This window comes from Gouania willdenowi, chromosome 9 (genome assembly GCF_900634775.1).
Source record: "Gouania willdenowi chromosome 9, fGouWil2.1, whole genome shotgun sequence".
Lineage (NCBI taxonomy): Eukaryota > Metazoa > Chordata > Actinopteri > Blenniiformes > Gobiesocidae > Gouania > Gouania willdenowi.
Window position 1 is genome coordinate 4,476,061 of NC_041052.1, and position 18,367 is coordinate 4,494,427.

The 18,367-nt window shown below is 38.7% G+C and overlaps 1 protein-coding gene across 5 annotated transcripts in view; it reads left to right on the forward strand.

Annotated features, from left to right (window-relative positions):
- The window catches only part of dmxl1 (Dmx like 1), a 70,001-nt gene that overhangs the window by 20,459 nt on the left and 31,175 nt on the right, over positions 1 to 18,367 (forward strand). For all 5 annotated transcript variants that reach the window (XM_028458035.1, XM_028458040.1, XM_028458037.1 and 2 more), the window contains 15 exons: positions 66 to 257; positions 1,346 to 2,613; positions 4,619 to 4,874; positions 5,196 to 5,329; positions 6,296 to 6,482; positions 6,564 to 6,674; positions 7,421 to 7,590; positions 9,017 to 9,114; positions 9,256 to 9,421; positions 11,249 to 11,377; positions 11,478 to 11,613; positions 13,007 to 13,758; positions 14,086 to 14,184; positions 15,308 to 15,475; positions 17,955 to 18,137. In XM_028458035.1, the coding sequence (XP_028313836.1) occupies positions 66 to 257; positions 1,346 to 2,613; positions 4,619 to 4,874; positions 5,196 to 5,329; positions 6,296 to 6,482; positions 6,564 to 6,674; positions 7,421 to 7,590; positions 9,017 to 9,114; positions 9,256 to 9,421; positions 11,249 to 11,377; positions 11,478 to 11,613; positions 13,007 to 13,758; positions 14,086 to 14,184; positions 15,308 to 15,475; positions 17,955 to 18,137 (4,049 nt within the window). The remainder of the gene's footprint in view (positions 1 to 65; positions 258 to 1,345; positions 2,614 to 4,618; positions 4,875 to 5,195; positions 5,330 to 6,295; positions 6,483 to 6,563; positions 6,675 to 7,420; positions 7,591 to 9,016; positions 9,115 to 9,255; positions 9,422 to 11,248; positions 11,378 to 11,477; positions 11,614 to 13,006; positions 13,759 to 14,085; positions 14,185 to 15,307; positions 15,476 to 17,954; positions 18,138 to 18,367) is intronic.

The window sequence follows — 18,367 nt, forward strand, 5'->3', positions numbered from 1 at the left end:
TAAGAGGAATTATTTGTCTTCAGAAATTTGTGTTAAAGCTTTGATAATTTTTTCTGTTCCAACAGAAGAGAGTTCACCACTGAACAGCTCTAAGTTTGTCTACAATAACCCCGGCTCTCCAATCACACAGAGGAATAAACCGTGCACTTCCAATCTGCAGAGTGCCAGTCGCCTCAGTCTCACAACTCACAAACTGTACGGTCAGGAGCTGGCTCTACCTGCAGGGGTGGAAGCCATCAGTGTTACTCCATCAGCAGGTGAGAGGAACAAGAAAAATTGGCGCATTTGGTCAAAAATCTTATTGTGTAATTAACTATACTATATGTCTAAATCTAAATAGCGCAATAAAAACTGGTAATGGAAATGCTTGAATTTCAAAAAAACACTCATTGTGAAAAGGTTTTCACACTTTCATGAGGAGGTTTTTAGGACATTTCAATATCGCAAAAGCCCGACGGAAACGCGTGACGTAATTTACCTGGTCTCATGACCACTTTTCTCAGAGAAAACATGGCGCGGTTCATCTTCCTGCAGCGAAGTCTTGTGGGATGAGATTTCACGGGTGTTAAAAGGCTTTAAAACAACCTTAATTGGAAATACGTTCAAAGCGCAATTATACTTTAGGAACTTCAGAAATATCGCTTTTAGTTTGTGATTAACTGTAACGGACAAACAGCTATTGACCGAGGTGTAAAGAGTACTGATATATCCTACTCAAGTACAAGTACTGTTACTTGATTGAAATTGTACTCAAGTACAAGAAAGTCATACACTAAATACTCAAGTACAAGTAAAAAGTAGCTCAACTAAGTAGTACTCAAAGTAAGGTACTAGTTATTTTCACCCCCCACGTTTATTTTTGCTAATAACTTTTGCCACGGTTTCCTTGCATACAAAATAATTTTTTAAATAAAATAACACCAATAAATTGAATTAAAAATAAAAATGAAAAATTCCCAGGCTCTAAGTACAGCTAAATTTATGAACAATGCCATACCAAATGTGCCATGTGAGTAACAACCTAATAGGTAGAAACCCCAACCTGAACCAAAGGTCAGCAGTTTATGAAGAGACCATGAAACTGAAATTAAAAAAATAATCCCAAAAAGTACTCGATTACGGTAGGGTGTAATAATTTAATGAATTACTTTACTTCTTTTGAAATGCACTTAAAGTACAAGTAAAATTATTGATTTACAAGTAACCATAAAAGCATCTCAATTACAGTAACGTGAGTACTTGTAATCTGTTACTCTAACCTCTGGCTATTGACCCCTAAAACCAACTCCATTCTTGTCAATCAGTGTTCTCATGTCGGTGTTCTTGTTCTTCTTCTTCTTGTCAGGTCACTTGAGCGCCTCGTGTTCTTTGCCAGCGGGACGTGTGCCTTACCTGATCGCCACTTCCTGTTCTGATGGAAAGGTGCGCTTCTGGAGGTGTAACGTTGCGGCTGCTGAATCTTCCGGCATGGACAACGAAATGTACGAATGGCAGGAGTGGCCTCTCCAAGTAGAGGACAGACATCCTAGTAGCAGCGCGGTGAGCGTTCCAGGGCGCCCAGTGGAGGTGAGCTGCTGTAACACTGGGCGCTTCGCTGTGGCCTACACGCAGATGCCGGGAACGCAGCTAAACTCAACGTTCCAGCTGAACCTACAGGGAACACTGACCTCGCCTCCTTCCACAGCCTCTTCCCCCTACGTTCTTTTTAAAAGTGCTAACAACTTAATGACCCCATCGCTAACCGTGCAACACAACCCAAGTTTCACTCTTACTCCAAGTCCGACAAACGATAGAGAACCGCAGGTCTACATTGGCATCTTCCAGTGTGAGTCCAATGGTGGATCACAGTGGATGCTTGAGCAGACCTTAGTGCTGGACACCTGGTATCCCTCTGCTAACTGTGGCGCTAGCATTAGCAGGACTGAAGGTGTAAATAAACACAATAATAAAGACTTCTCTGTTTCATTCGAGAACTGTGTTGGCTGCACAGGGAAGAGTCTGGTTCACCTGGACTGGGTTTCCCAAGAAGATGGATCCCACATTTTAACTGTTGGTATTGGAACAAGGATTTATATGTATGGACGTTTAACGGGAAAGCCTCCAGAACTGGGCCTGTCGTCAGATGCTGGCAGAGACCAAAGCATGTCGCGCCTCGTTCTGCTTCGCTCAGTCGATCTTCTGTCGTCTGTTGAAGGTTCCTTACCCAACCCAGTCTCCTTATCTTGGGTCCGAGACGGGATCCTAGTAGTAGGTATGGACTGTGAAATGCACGTGTACTCTCAGTGGCAACCCCCAGCGCCGTCCAAAACAAGAGGTGCCATCGGGCCAGACACTGACATCTGCAGCAGCATTTCCTCCATATCGTCGGTGGTCCGACAGTGTCAGGATGACGTTCCCTTTCCTGGGACCAACATGTCCTCACTGACACTTCCAAAAAAATCACTTAGCAGATCAATGATGAGCCTGGCACAGAAGCTCAGTGGGAAGAAGACGGCCTTTGACCTCCCCGTCGAGATGGAGGATTCAGGTCTGTTTGAAGCGGCTCACCAACTCTTTCCCACGTTACCCCAGTACCATCCTGTACAATTACTGGAGCTAATGGACCTCGGAAAGGTGAGTTCATTAAACTAATCAATGCATGTTTCCCCCCACTCGGTATATAAAGCAGGGGTCACCAACCTTTCTGAAACTGTGAGCGACTTCATAGGTACTGAATAGTCCGAAGGGCTGACAGTTAGAAAAGCACTTCTTAAACGCTAAATGTTCGCAATTTCACTTTAGAGGGTAAGATAATAAGGTAGGCTAACAGTAATGTAAAAAGGTAGGATTGTTTCTATCTGCAACACTTTATTTCTCCTAATTTATGCAATTCTTTCATTTTCGTTAAATTTTATAGAAAATGATCATCTTCCTATTTTACTAGCGTCTAACAATGTTTAACTGATCATATAACATGTAACATTTGTAAAATGTAACTATGTAATATTTTAAGGAAATCCACCTTGCCTTTTTAAACATATATTTTATATATCATATTATATATAACATACCACAACCCATACACCAAATCTGCAGCACTTTAAAAAATTGGTCACAATGTTTTAGTGAAAATTTACCTTTAAAGATGGTAATTTAATCCTCAAACTTCATCAGTATTTAACTATTAAATGTGCAGTCCACAACTCTCAGATCTCTCTCTCCCCCTCCCTCCCCGCAGCTCTCTTGCCCTGCCTCCAAACTTTCGAGAGTCCCTCCCTCAGAGGAGCTAGCAAGCTAACGTCAGTCCAACAGCAACATCACAGTAATATAATATGCTCTATTAAAAGCATATTACTGCAGCGCTTCTCTCTCTCAATGTGCACACACCTCAGCAACAGCACCTCAGTGTCACTTACAGCAGCCACACTGAGGCTGCTGCACGCAAATGAACACATGCACCACATATTTCTAGTCTAACAATTATAAGTTGAACATAATGTAAATCAAGCAGCAGTAATTACCTTTCAAGCAGAAAAGTCACCAATTCCATCTTCTACTCCTCCAGACCATACACTGTAAAAAAGACGGTGCTCTAGCTCCGGGAAAGGGGTGGGGCCTGTGAGCAACAGCTGTCAGACAGTCCATCAAACACAATCCTGGCTCTGATTGGTTCTTTCTGCTCGGTCGTGGTGCATTCTGGCAATCTGCCAAAGACTGCAGGAGCAGCAGGGGGTGGGGCTCAATGAGCCTGTTTTTTTCACATACACTACTAGTTTCATGTAAAGCTGTCCTTACATAGTGACAGCTTTAGTAAATATGACAAAAAGTCACTTTTATGAAAGTTGCAGACTGCACCTTTAAGTACTTTGTGAGTTTGAATCCTGGAAAGTAAATCAGATTATAGATGGAGCTTATTGGTGACTAGAGCTCCTGAGGACACCTCACATGGTCCATGCGGGCTACCTGGTGCCCGCGGGCATCGTGTTGGGGACCCCTGGTGTAGGATAAAAATCCTGACTGTCATTCTTCTAATAACATCGTCCTAAAAAGCATATCCTCAAAGGAAGAGCTCTACATTTTTCCCAAAAAAAATGTATTCAATAAAAACATATTTTTGATAAACAGACTCTGGTCTAAAAAAACTGATCCGTGTTTATTCAATAGGCACAATGTCATTTTTTAGTTTGATCGAATGAATGTTTTTTTCGATAGGGCCAATTTAATGAGGGGGGTATGTGTCGATTTTTGTGCGTCCTTATTTTTCTTCCATTTTCAGCTTCCAATATCTCAAGAACTAAATCACATAGGAAACTGAAATATGGTACTGTATATTAACCACCTACTCTCTTAGAATATACAAAAAGATATGCTCTACATCCTATCTGGTGGACATTTTCTAATTCATACTTTGTGAGGTATAGCTTCTCGTGATGGAAGCACATGATAGTATTTTGAAGGAGAAACACCTCAAAAAAAGAGAAAATGTGTTCATATTAAATATTATATCTTAAGAAATAAATGTTTTTCTGATGCAATGGTTTTTACAAATGAATTATAGTTTAACTTGACGCTCTGATGGCCCAGATTTTTTGACTTTTGATTGAAATCTCTAAACAAAGTGCCCTGTCTGTGTGATAAGGTCCACCGCGCCAAGGCTATCCTCTCCCACCTGGTGAAATGCATCGCTGGGGAAATCGTGGCTCTCAAAGACAATGCGTCCAATCCCGAGAAACGCGTGCGCTCTCGAACCATCAGTGTCGGAGGCAGCACAGCCAGAGACCAGAAAATGTTCAGCAAAGCAGAAAATTCCAGCCCTGACTACACGGAGATAAGCTCCATCCCCCCCCTCCCTCTCTACGCTCTTTTGGCAGCTGATGAGGATACACCGAAACCTGGTGGGTGTGCAGCGTTTGGCTCAGGAAGGAATGTAGTCAGCAATGCATTTAACACTTGTAAATTCTCACTAGTACCAATTGGCCGAGTAAGAGAAGAGCTTAGTGTGCAACTTTTGAAAAGTAAGAATATTTCAACATCAACACTTGGACAAGTTTTTATTTAGATCTTTGAATTGAATTTGAAGAAAATGATCCAAGGAAAATCTTGGAAATAATTTACCGTTTATCCCTCCTAATGACAGATTTTACACCAGGGACGTTGAGTAGATTTCTTCTGACATGCTGGTTGGGTTTGTAGCTCTACTCTTTATCTGTCCACAGATAAAGTGGGCAGTTTTAGTGGAGATAGTGGGCACGGTTCCAGTCACACGGATGCTTATGATGAGCTCTTTCAAGCTTCTAACGCTTTAGACGTCAACCCTCTGGATAACGATCAAGAGGAAGCAGGGAATAAGGTCAGTCTTATTAAAACCTATTTGTGATGCCTCAATGCAGCAGCATCTCAATACCTTATAATTTTATTACTGTTCTGATTACCATCAACAACACCACAATTGTTGTAATCTCGTGGTAATGTATGTGACTCACATGAGCAGGTGCTGAGAAATAAATTATGATATTCCTTAAAGATAGTCAACAAATGCAGTTCTGGGAATGATTGTTACGTTTTGCTAATGTGTCCCTATTCAGTAAGCATCAAGTAAAAATACTTCTTTGCATTTGTCTATGGGACTCCACATCCCACAATGCAATGCACAAAAGCTAGAAAACGAATGGAAGTGTCACTACAACAGATGTTGAAAGACTTCAACTGTTAGCTGTTATGGTTAATGATGTCTCTCTACATCCTGATTTAGTTCAGTTGAGCTGAACATAATTGAATCTTCTTTCAAATTTTAGAATGGAGTTAAAGTTTCAAATTGAAATACAATTTTCAAAGAAAATAAATTCAGTTTCAAAATCTGAAAGACAATTTGAATTTATCTATTTCAATTCTATAAACCCTTATTTTACATTATTTTAATAAACAAAGAATCTAAACTTGTGTTTATTTTTCATTTATTTATTTTTTTCTCTTATTTTTGAAAAAAAGGGAAACAGATTCCAAACATATTCTAATTTCATTGTAACATTAGCCTAAAATTATGATAATGCTCAAGTGATTCTGAAAACTAAATATAAGATTATACAATACCAGTTAATATTCTATCACAAGGTGAGACCTGTATGAAGCTTATCTTAGCTGAAATTTTAAAACACAGAAAATATTTTTTTGCCTAGTTTGCATTTATGTTTTTTTTGTTTGGCTTTGTGTTTTTGTATTTGTGAATCATCTGACACCTACCGGCCACCGTACCATTCTCTCCCCAATCTGTCCTTTTACATTTAGTGACGTTAATCATCCGTCTTTTAATTTGTAGGTTATAGACCTGTCTCTGTACAGCCCAACATACTTCGGCCCAGAACATGCCCAGGTTCTGTCCAGCCACCTCCTTCACTCCAGTCTGCCAGGATTAACACGTCTGGAGCAAATGTCCCTCATGGCGCTGGCTGACACCATCGCTAGCACCAGCACCGACCTCAACGACATCCAAGCCAAGAGCAAAGGTACAGGCAAAAACCAGGAAATGCTTTTATTTTTGAACAACGTGAGCCTTCGATCCAAGCTGACTGTCAGTCACTCCCCAGGAGGAGAGACACTGGACGAGTGTGGCTTGAAATTTCTCCTGGCGGTCAGACTACACACCTTCCTGTCCACCTCCATGCCTCCAGCACATCGCGCGCAGCTGCTAAGAGAAGGTATGCTGATGAATTTGAACTCCCTGTTTCGATGATTTACTCTCTCTTTCGCGATCTCTTACACACACGCCCCATGGGGGGGCGGGAATCAGTTTTCCTCCATGGATTACGTAGTGATAGCTATTGCACATTTCTCAGGCTTGCATCATATATACAAAATATACATACTAACATTGAAAAACAGAGCAAAACCAATTAAGAAACTCGCATGGCTTTTTATTTTCATCTTGAAGAAGAATACTAAGTTATAAAGTCACTAGACAGAATTTCTAACATAATTTGCTTCAAAGCTTTACTGAAAGAATTCTTTAAAATCTGAAGTTTTTGCTGCGTCTAGGCTGGAAATACAAAAGAAATTACTTGATTATGGGTGGGTAAGAAGCCACCAAACTGTCACAAAACAACATTCTCAGCCAATAGCAAAACTCCATTTTAATAGCCTGGTTTCAACCCACTCTGACATTTTTACAGCAAAATTGAAATACTTTAAAATGTCAACAGTTGGACAACCAAATACATTTGTTTTCAGCAGAAAAAAAATGGTTTTAGGGTTTAGTTACCCACAATTCATAGAATTCCTGATTTGCTTTAACTTTTTAGCTTTCAAAAATGTTTCTATTAAAGTTCTTATTTTAAAGCAACCCAACAATAAATCCTACCAAAGGAGACTCTTATCACCAAATATAATAAATAATTTATTGTTGAGAAAACATTGAATCATGTAATAATAATCCCCGTCCTTGCAGGTTTGTCAACCTGTCACTACGCCTGGGCCTTCCACTCTGAAGCAGAAGAAGAGCTGCTGCACATGCTGCCTGTCCTGCAGAAAGGTGAACCCACCTGGCCTGAGCTGAGATCCATGGGGGTGGGCTGGTGGCTACGCAGCACCAACAAGTTACGGAGGTGCATTGAGAAGGTGAGGGAGTCATTTACTATAATTAATCAGCCAGAACATTTTTCTGTTTGCAAGTAAGCATGTCTTGTAATAAACATTAGTTGATTTAACAAAGTGTAGTGGTGTCCCAAAACAACTCTTTCACCACTGATACAATACCAATATTACAGCTGTGAGTATTGTTTGATAACAATATTATAGCTGGGTGTAAAATGTTGGAAAAAGTTTGATCAAATGATATTACTCAAACAGAGAACAACAGTCAGAAACAGTAATTATTAGAAAAAATTATCTATTCATTAGAAGTGCTGGAGTGGAGTCTGGAATTGGATACTGGTATCAATCTCAATCAATCAATCAATCTTTTATTTGTATAGCGCCAAATCATAACCAATGGTATCTCAAGACACTTTACAGTAGAGCAGTCGTAAGGACGGACTCTTCATTTTATGGATACACACATATGCATATATACTTATATACACATACAGTGTATATGTATCCCACACCCAACATGAATTCATCATGGCGGCAAGGAAAACCTTCTGTTAAGCAGCAGGAACCTTGTGTGGATCCCATTCCTATGGGATTTTAAATGCAGGCCGATATATTCCGATACTTTTTTTTTAACTAAATGAATAAAAAACCTCAAAAACAACCTCAATAAATCTAATGAAAACCAATTATGTATTGGAGATTTTAGATGCAGGCCTGTTTTGTTTTGGGTTTTTTTGCTAATATCGAACTGATATCCAATATCAAAATTGCATCATTACACTCCTAGCAAAGTGCCTCAATTATAAGGGTATACTGATCCCATATTGATATCTGATATCGGTTCGATATCAGCAAAAAAACAGAACCAAATATTGGATTATGTTGGCCTGCATCTCCAATCTCCAATACATAATTGGTTTTTATTAGATTTTATTGAGGTTGTTTTTAAGGTTTTTGTATTCAATTGTTTCACTCAAAATGTCTGTAACTCATGGGTTAATAATTAATGGGTCAGTGTTTCCTCATACCTACTGTTGCTGACTATTGTCCTTTGTTTGGATAATATCACTTGATCGATAGTTTTCTAACATTCCACACTACAAAATAAGTAATAAAAGTATGTATGTTTTATGCTGATAATGAATTAGATCAATATCATTATCGACCTATATTCAAGGCACTATCAGTATTGTATCGGGAGTAAAGAAGTTATCTCGGAACACAAACCTACTAAATTATCTTGACAGATTTTTAGTTTGTTGACCTTTTTTCTGTGACTTGTTTTGATCCTGTTTTAAATCTTTTATCGTTTGTTGCTCTGAAGCATCTCTTTAAAGGATGAAGAGCACTACCCTGGTGACCCAGAAAGCTTTTTGTTGTTGCAAAGATATATTGGTGTATATTCGGGGGAAGTGTTGCTCGTAGCTGAGTGTCCTTTTTATTTTGTCAGGTTGCCAAGACTTCCTTTCAGAGGAATAACGATCCTCTGGATGCAGCTATTTTTTACCTGGCGCTGAAAAAGAAAGCTGTCATTTGGGGACTGTACAGGTAGGCTCTGCTGATAGTTGTTTGTATACACATACACATGAATACTCAAGCTTGTAGCACACAAACTCAACCATGATTAGGGTTTCCCCACATTGGCAAAGAGTGTAAACTTTGACTCATGGTTAATTTTGTTATTTCCAGGTCTCAGAAAAACATTAAAATGACTGAATTCTTCCACAACAACTTCAGCGAGGACCGATGGAGGAAAGCTGCCATGAAAAATGCCTTTTCTCTTTTGGGAAAGCAACGTTTCCAGCACTCGGCAGCTTTTTTCCTTCTCGCCGGCTCCCTCAAGGATGCTGTGGAGGCAAGTGGAAACAGGACGTGAACAAAGTTATCTTTGACTGTTGTACCCACTTCCCAATTCCACTACAGGAGTGTTACAGTCTGCTGTAATATGCATCAAAACCACGGCTCTTATTTGAAGCATTTTATTGGCTTTTTGTCAAGATTTGATAATCAAGTGCAAAACTTGATGCAAGTAGTTCTCAACCTTTTATTCATCTGAATAATATCCACTGTTTTCCAGGAAGTTTTTTATTATTTGTGCCATAGTATATAGTTATCATAAAGATTTAAATCCTTGTTTTAATCAAGAATAAAATGGGTTAAAAGTGACCAAAAATGGTGGGAAAGATGGTGAAATGGGATTTTAAAAACCACAGACGAAAAAATGGACAAAAAGGTTTCAAAGTGTCAATATTGGAACAATTAGTTTAAACTGGCAAATAATGCGCATGACACATTTTGAATGTGGTTTGTGTGGTTAAAAAAAAAAAGGCATGAAATATGGTGAAAAGAGGTTAAAAGTTACAATAATTGGTCAGCATATGCAACATTAGGTGGAAAAGGTGATGGAAAATGTTTTAAATGTGGAAACGTGCAAAAAAAGCATTGAAATTTGATGGAGAAATGAGAGTATTGTAGCAAAAATGCATTAAAAAAAGTGCTGAAAATAGGTTAGAAAGTTTGATGTAGTTGCAGAAAGAGGGTAAAAATAATCAAAAATGGGCTCAAATATTTCAAAAAATATTCTTAGTTGCTTGAAGACACCTGGTGACTCCCTCCCAGTGTCTCGAGACCCCAAATGCGGTCCTTATCCCAAGGTTGACAACCCTGCTTTACGCAACAATTGAAAGCCGACGGTCATTGTATTAGATGTATTGATGTCAACAGTGGACTCCTGTGCACTGCTGCCTTTTCTTGTGCTAAGTGAGAGTTTATAATGTTATCACACTCACAAACCAACCTCAAAGCAATCCCATTAAAGTTGAAAGCGGCTACATTGGAATGCGGCTTAAGCCACAAAAAAAGGGAAAAAATGTACGATTATGATTCTAGAGCGCTGCCTTTGCTCATTTTGATTATTTAACCTTTTATTCATCAAGGTTAGTTCTGCTTGGAAATCCCCTGGAGCAATGAGTCACCTTGTTTCATGTGCATTAGGAACCAGAGCTTCTCTAAACAGTTTATGGAAATGAGTGTCAGCCAGGCGAAGGGCTATCACTGACTGGCTCAGGCTCCCAGACTCATTGAAATGCACGTCACACCTTCTTTTGCTCACACATGCTTTTTGCTGCTATTCTTGGATTTAGAGCTCGTCCTTTTTGCTTTTCCTGCTAACCAATAAGAAAGGCTCTAACTTAAGAAGACTACGTACTTAAGGGTTGGGCATTTTCAAATTACAATTCTGTCTTTAATGATCAAGTTAATTACAATCAAAATTACAATTATTTCCCCCCGAAGGTCAAATAATTTAAGTTTAATTACAATAAAGTCTTTATTTAAAAAAAAAAAGAAACTTCAGCAATTGTTATGCAGTAAACTACATAAGTGAACTGTAACACGGTTCCCCAGGTTTGCATTTAATTAAATCGTAATTGAAAGTTTTTATACAATTTCCATGCCAATTACAATTAGTCAATTATCTGAACTCAATTACAATTCAATGACGATTACAACACCAACACAATTTTTCCAATTACAATTAATTAGAATTTCATCATAATTTCGATCAATTTCATCAATTACACAATTGTAATTGACCCCATCCCTGATTATTACATACATTTACCATGTCTTCACCTTTTGTATCAAACCTAATTGTAGATAAACTGTGTATTTCCACTGACAGGTGTGCTTGGAGAAAATGCAGGACCTGCAGCTGGCTTTAGTGATTACCCGATTGTATGAGTTTGAATTTGAGACTTCTTCCACCTACAAAAAGATCCTCCACAGGCACGTTTTAGGCCATGACAAGCAGGTAATTTGAGTTATTGATTGTATGACATTTTCTACTAACAAAGCTACCAGATGTGTTTTATATTTGAATCCATCATTTGAATAATAAATGTGTGTTTTAGATAACTGCTCATCCTGACCCGTTCCTGCGGAGCATCGCTCACTGGGTGTTGGAAGACTACAGCAGTGCTTTGGACACTCTCATAGAGCAGCCTGTCAGCAGCACAAACTCTGGGCACCCAAAAATTAGTTCTGATGGTATGTCTGGGTTGTTTTTTTTTTTTGTTTTTTTTTTTTTAACTCAAAATGATCTTTTTTCATTTCATGAATTCATGAATTTCCCATTTCCATCCAAAGATTTTTTTAGGCTGTTGGTAGCTTTGAAAGTACCTAAAACTTGACAAACTTGAGATTTGTGGGGCCTGGGTTTTAAAAAGCCGATGTTTGAAATATGAACATTATACACAAGATATATACTGTACATGAACACAAATTCTTATAATACCCAAACATTTATTCAACACAAAGAAGCAAAACATGACTAAATTGAAATAAGGAATTTTAATTAGGAGCACTGTCAACATAAGGGCTGTAAACCCAACTGTATTTCCGAAATACATTGTAAAAAAAAGTAACATATTGTAGCACAACTGATAAATGGGCCAGGCTGTTGACCGATGGCGATTATTTAAGCATTATCACAGCACTCCCTCTTGTGTGATACGCTTTTATACAACAGTTCTACAAGCACATTTTATCAGTCCACAGTATTAAGTGACGAGAGATTATGATTTGTTTATTTAATCATTTATTTGGCTCTGCTACAACAATTAGGTCCACAACTGGAAGAGAGACAAGGCTCTTGCTGGGGTAATATTGTCTGTACAAGTGGTGGTGGTGTTCTATATCAGCACTCATGAAATGTCTCCTGTCCAAACAAATTACTAGTTCACAACTGTTGCATAATCAGTAATGGCTAAAACCTTTAACTGGTTTTGTAAACTGTCTTTTGTCTGAAAAGACCAAAAACTGGAACTGAAGAATCAAAAAATCCTCACATATTTATGTGCTTTATGAATGAAGGTGACATGGTTCTTTATTTTATTTTTTGGTTCTTCGAGGTTTCTATCCTCTTCCATTTTCCAAATTCTCCCGATCACCGAGTGTGACGTGGCCTGAAGCTATATATAAGAGAGAATGGGGTACAGTTATGGGACGCAAGATCATGCTTGATTGCACTGTAGCTGGCCACCTTTGATGAGGGTGTCTAGTGTGTAAAAGGCTGGAACACCCCCTGATTCACAGGAACACTACTGATGAGATGAGGCGTTATAAATGTGCATCCTTCCCATATCTGAGACACAGCTCCCACTCCACTCTCAAATGGTAAACCTCATGTGACAACCACCTTTTGGCACAAAGGGCAGTTTAACATCACGTCCCGTGTTTAATGATTCTGATTTTTTCAATTGGTCATTTACAAGAGCTTCTGTATCTGCACTTTTGTCGTCATCTTGAAGTTGAACAAATAATCTGTTCACTTTCAATTTCTGATGCAATGTTACATTATTTAGTTGCAGGCACAATGCTAACCAAAGTGAAAGGAGCTCTGATGTATTACCAATGCTGTCTCTCTCTGTGTGAATGGCAGGTTCTTCTGCAGTGCCTACGTGTAACCCTGAGGTTTTCAACTTCTACACGTACCTACGTAACCACCCGCTCCTGCTGCGGAGACATTTTGGTTCTTCAGAAAAGGCCAAAGTGGGTTTGACTGCAGAGGGTCGCATGGCTAACTCCATCAGCCTGGATGAGAGGAGGCTATTTTTCACAGCTGCGTATGCACACTTGCACACTGGATGCCCCATGCTGGCTCTGGAAGTCCTGTCCAAGATGCCCAAAGTCCGCAAACATTCCAAACCGGGGGATCCTGTTGGTCACCCAGCTGACCTCAGTGGACATACATCAGAGCCAGACTGGTCCCAGCATGGGCTCAATGGGTACGAGTCTGACGGGAACAGCTTTTCCAACAGTCATTCAGACTCGGTGTTAAGCTTTGATTGGAGCCAGCCGTCCATCACCCACACTGATGAACCGCTGGAGCTGAAGTGGGACAGCGACAAGGATGAAGAGGATTCCACCGAAGACGAGCCAAAGAACGGTAAAAGTGTAAAAGCGGCGGACACCAGCGGCGTGTTCCAGGATCTGCACGACCCGGCATCGACCGGAGAGGACAGTGAGAACAGCGAGGATTATATCTCACCGTCTGATGACATCCTCGTGTCACAGCTGAAGTTCGCAGCTTGCTTGAAGATTATGACAAACGAACTTCGGACGCTTTCCACTGGGTATGAATTGGACGGAGGAAAGCTTCGTTACCAGCTCTGCCAGTGGTTGGAACGAGAGGTAGGAACAAATGCACAAATACATTGTTTCACAGCCATCTGTAAAATATTTGAGCTCTCTATACAGAAAACTTCCCTTTCTTCCACTCCTACACATTTCTGTCTGTCACTGTCTTTATCTGTGCTGTCACATAGTCATCGTTTGAACAGTTTTTTGTACTCTGTCAATTCATGTAAACATCAAGAGACCGGATTTACTTTCTGAAATGGTGCAAACCAGTCGGACACTTTGGTGCAATGCGGCTCCTTGGCTGAAAGTCTTTTTTATGCATCTTTTTTTATTTTTTTTTATTATGATTTAATTAAACTTCTGGGTTTTTCCCAAAAGGTGGTTGCTCTTCAGCATTGCTGCAGTTATAAGCCATGTCTGCCAGAGCTTTCAATCCATGGTGAAGCTCCTGCAGCTGGACTGTTGGAGGAGGAACTGGTGGGTAATGATAAATAACTACTCCCTGCATTTAGATTTTTTAGTTTTTTTAAACCCAATAAAATGACTGCAGAGCGTACAAGGATGCTTGTTAGAGCAAATCATTTGCTCAAAAAAAGATGTAAAAGGTAGAAATTGCAGCCTGAAAGTTTGTTTTGATCTCCACTGTAAACACACTCTTATTGGCTTTGTTGGAAAAGTTTTGCCTATTGCATTGTGGGACAGGGAGTCCTGTAGACCAGTGTTTCTCAAATGGGGGTATGCAATGACACTACAAGGGGTACTTGAGAGAGTGGAAAATTAACACATGAACGCATTAAAAATATATTTTTTATGGTTTATTTTTAGTTAAAATGATGATGACAATAATGATAATGATGGAAATGATCTTGATCAGAACATGAACTGAAAATACAAGGGTCAGTCTTGGTGAGCGGAAATATAAAAATTATAGAAATAAATTTATTCAGGAAGCAAAAAATAGGGTTTCATTCTACTCATTTACAAATTGAGATTATTTACAAAGTGTTATAACTCATTCATTCTATCACTATGCTCTATAGTTGTTGTTTTTTTATATAATATTCTGAGCAAAACGTTGTAGTCGGATAAAGGGGGTACTTGGACTCAGAAATAAGAGAAACCACTGCTGTAGACGGATCCATAGAAGTGTTTGTACCAAAGATTCTGCCAAAGTGACTTCCCAACACATTACTGGTGTTTTCAAAGACTATTGGTTGCAAAATGATGGCGGATGTTTATTTTGGAGTTTACACAGAAAGATTTGAATCCGGACAAAATTGATTGTCTCACGTGATGAAGTGATATCACGGGGAACAAACTAGAATGAAAACAGTCAAGCCAATCACTGTCCTCCTTATTTGGCAAAAAAAACACAATAAATCAGAGTAAGAAATAAGTAAAAACACTTCTATGTGACTCCACATCCCACAAGGCAAACTTTTCTGACAATGTCAATAAGAGTGTTTACAGTGGAGATCAAAACAAAGATCAGTTGCTTCAGCTCTGTACGGCTCCTTGTTTGGATTGTGTGCATCGATGCTGAAGGGTTTGTCGAGAGGGGGAAAAATAAAATAACTGAACCAAATTTGTGTTTTTCCAGCCGGGGAGTCCTCGCGGTGACAACCAGAGAAGAAGACGTCACTGGCTGCAGAGCAACCAGCCTTTACTCCGGATGTTTCTGAGTTACTGCAGCTTGCACGGCTCCCATGGTGGAGGACTGGCCTCTGTGCGTATGGAGCTCATCCTCCTGCTGCAGGAGTCCCATCAGGTAATTACTACATGCATGGATGCACACTGTTATTGCAATGTTATTTCCCTTTGATAGCTACTGTAGACATTGTTTGGACTGCAGTGAATCCCTTACTCAGGGCAATTTGTCTGATTATTTACTTTGTACCAGGGTTGGGGGGTGAATTTCATTTTTCAATTACAATTATGTCTTCAATTATCCATGTTCATTTACAACTCAATTAAAATTACAGTAACCAGCATTTTTTTCCCAATTACAACTATAATTAGATATATTATTTTCTCCCTGAAAGTCAATTACAATCACGTTCAATTCAATTAATCAACTACAGAGCCTGAAATTACCTTCATGTGTTAGCCTTCTGTTAGCATCTCTTATAACAGTCTTAAATCAGCTGTAAAATACACAAAAAAATATGATCTATCATCTCATTTGTTTTCAATCTCTTGGTTTCCTTGTGAGGCTTCCTAATCAATGAAAATATTGATAATATTTTTGGTGTGGGTGTATGAATCTTTTTTCTGTCAGTCTACCCCTCGATTTAAATTTTTTTTTTTATGGTCAACTGATCCTCAAGCTTAACTTACAGGTAGTGGGAAAAGTTAATCTGAAACATATTGTATTGATTAACTACATATATGTGTAAGACATGGAACTGTCACATGGTTTCCCAAATTGTGTGTTTGATTCAATTGTAATTGACAGTTTTTGTAGAATTTTCATGCCAATTACAATTACAACCTTGTTTTGTAGCCACTAACAAAAACGGAATAATTTCTAAAGTAAAAACATCAATGGTCGGTTGGAAAGTATTAAACTCAACGACCATTTGTTGTAGCAATAACCAGTTTGACGAGTCAAGCTGCGACATTTTTATTCTACTGATTGCATATTCTCTTTGAAAAGAAGAGTACTGAGTGGTTGAAAGGCAAAGTGCGCTTGAAAGGACAACAGGGACCATCTGAAAAAGCTCACGCTAATGTAACTTGCATCCCGTGACACACGCTCAGACCTAGATAATGTGCTGTGGCTGTTATCTGCAGCGTAGCAATGAGCTCGCAGGTTCAGCTTATTTACCTCAGGCCGACAGCGGCAATGTCAAAATGTCGACAGCGAACAACTCATCGAGTCATTAGAGAACGAGTCCGTTGAATGTTATTTGCTAAAGTGGGATTGATGGGAGAAATGCGTTTGATTATGGGATGGATTTGATTTTGTTTTATTCATCTACGACTTTATTGTTGTGAAGAAACTATTTTCTTTATTTCATTCTGTTAGGAGGCCTGAAGCTTATTATTCATTAAGGCTAGGGAACAAAATCCTTTACTTTCTATGCATGACCAGTGCTGTTCATAAATTGAATCAATGCAGACTAAACCAGATATCACTTCACTTTAAGTGCTCAGCTTGTGAACAGCTCACATTTTTCAACCATACATAGACTGAAAACCATGTGTAACATTGTTTTAATGTTTTCAGTTTCTTTATTTGTTCATTGGAGAACTTTAGTTTTTCATCAGAAATATCAAAGCTGAAGTCAAGCATCCTTATCTATATAGTAGTGATGCCCCAAAAATTTGGCCACAAAAAATGTTTGGTCAAAAATGGCCGAAAAGTGGATTTTCGGTTTTGGCCGAAAACACTTTTCTTGGGCTGGGCAAAAAATTGATGTAATCGATTTATCAAATTTGTAGATAAAAACAATTTCATTTAGCAAATTCAAGTTTTAAAAAAAAAAAAAGAAGAAAAAAAGTTTTTTATTTTTATTTTTTCCCACCAGAGTTTTTTTTCAAACTTTTTTGCGTTCCGTCCTTGTGGGTTACCGTAGCGCGATGTGAGCCAGCCCCATTTTGTTTGCGTTTGTTTTACCCTTTGAGTAGGCTACAGTATATGTGTGCCACAGGCATGTTTAAGTTTTTATTCACACTATGCTGAGATGCTAACTAGATGCTAAGGTTTTTGGAGTATTTTTGTACATTTTCGTGGTCCTTTTTATGTGTTTTTGGAGATATGTGTATTCTTTGTTGTATTTATTTGTGTTTTGTGTGTTTTGAGCAATTTTGAGTCTTTTGTTTATTTTTCTGTAATATTGAAGGTTTTTTGAGTCTATTTTTGTGGTCCTTTTGTGTAGTTTTATTATATTGTGTAATTGTATTGTTGTGCATTTGGATTTTGTTATCTTTTTAAGTGTTTTTGTTTTGTTTTTTTTTTCTGTAAAATTGTGTTTTTTGGAGTCATTTTGTATATTTTTGTTTTATTGTATGTGTTTTTGGAGTTATGTTGTGTATTTTTATATTGTATTCATTTGTGTTTTGTATGTTTTGAGTCTTTTTTAGTCTTTTTGTTGTTATTTTCTATTTCATTGTATCTCTGCTATGTAGTAAATGTTCAACCGAGCATGTTTCTCGTATGATTCCTAGAGGTTATCAATGTTTCATAAGACCGTGCAGGAATACAGCATTAAAGTGACATGCTCCTCTGTGTCCTCTGCCTACAGGAGGAGTCACCTGTGACTCTGACTTTACAGCCCTCGTCTATTCCTCTCCTGATGGCTTGTACAGCCAATGTAAAGACTGTCGTCGCCAATCCCATTGTTCACCTGACAAACCTCACTCACGACATCTTACAGACCATCAATGCGTTTGACTCGCCTCCGCACCCGGATGTTGTGAGCAATGATGTAAGAAGAGGTTGTTATGTCTGCACTCTTAAGATACAATAGTATCTTTTTTTTCTGCAAAAACACTTTGAATGAGGCTCCGTCCTTACTGAGCAGAAAGTGAAAAAACAGATGTGCAAGTTGTTTATTTTCCAACCTCTACTCAGTGGCGGTTCTGACACAAATTACTACCTGGGCGGGCAACCTCAATACTCAGTACACAACTACACACTACAACTACAAATCAACCC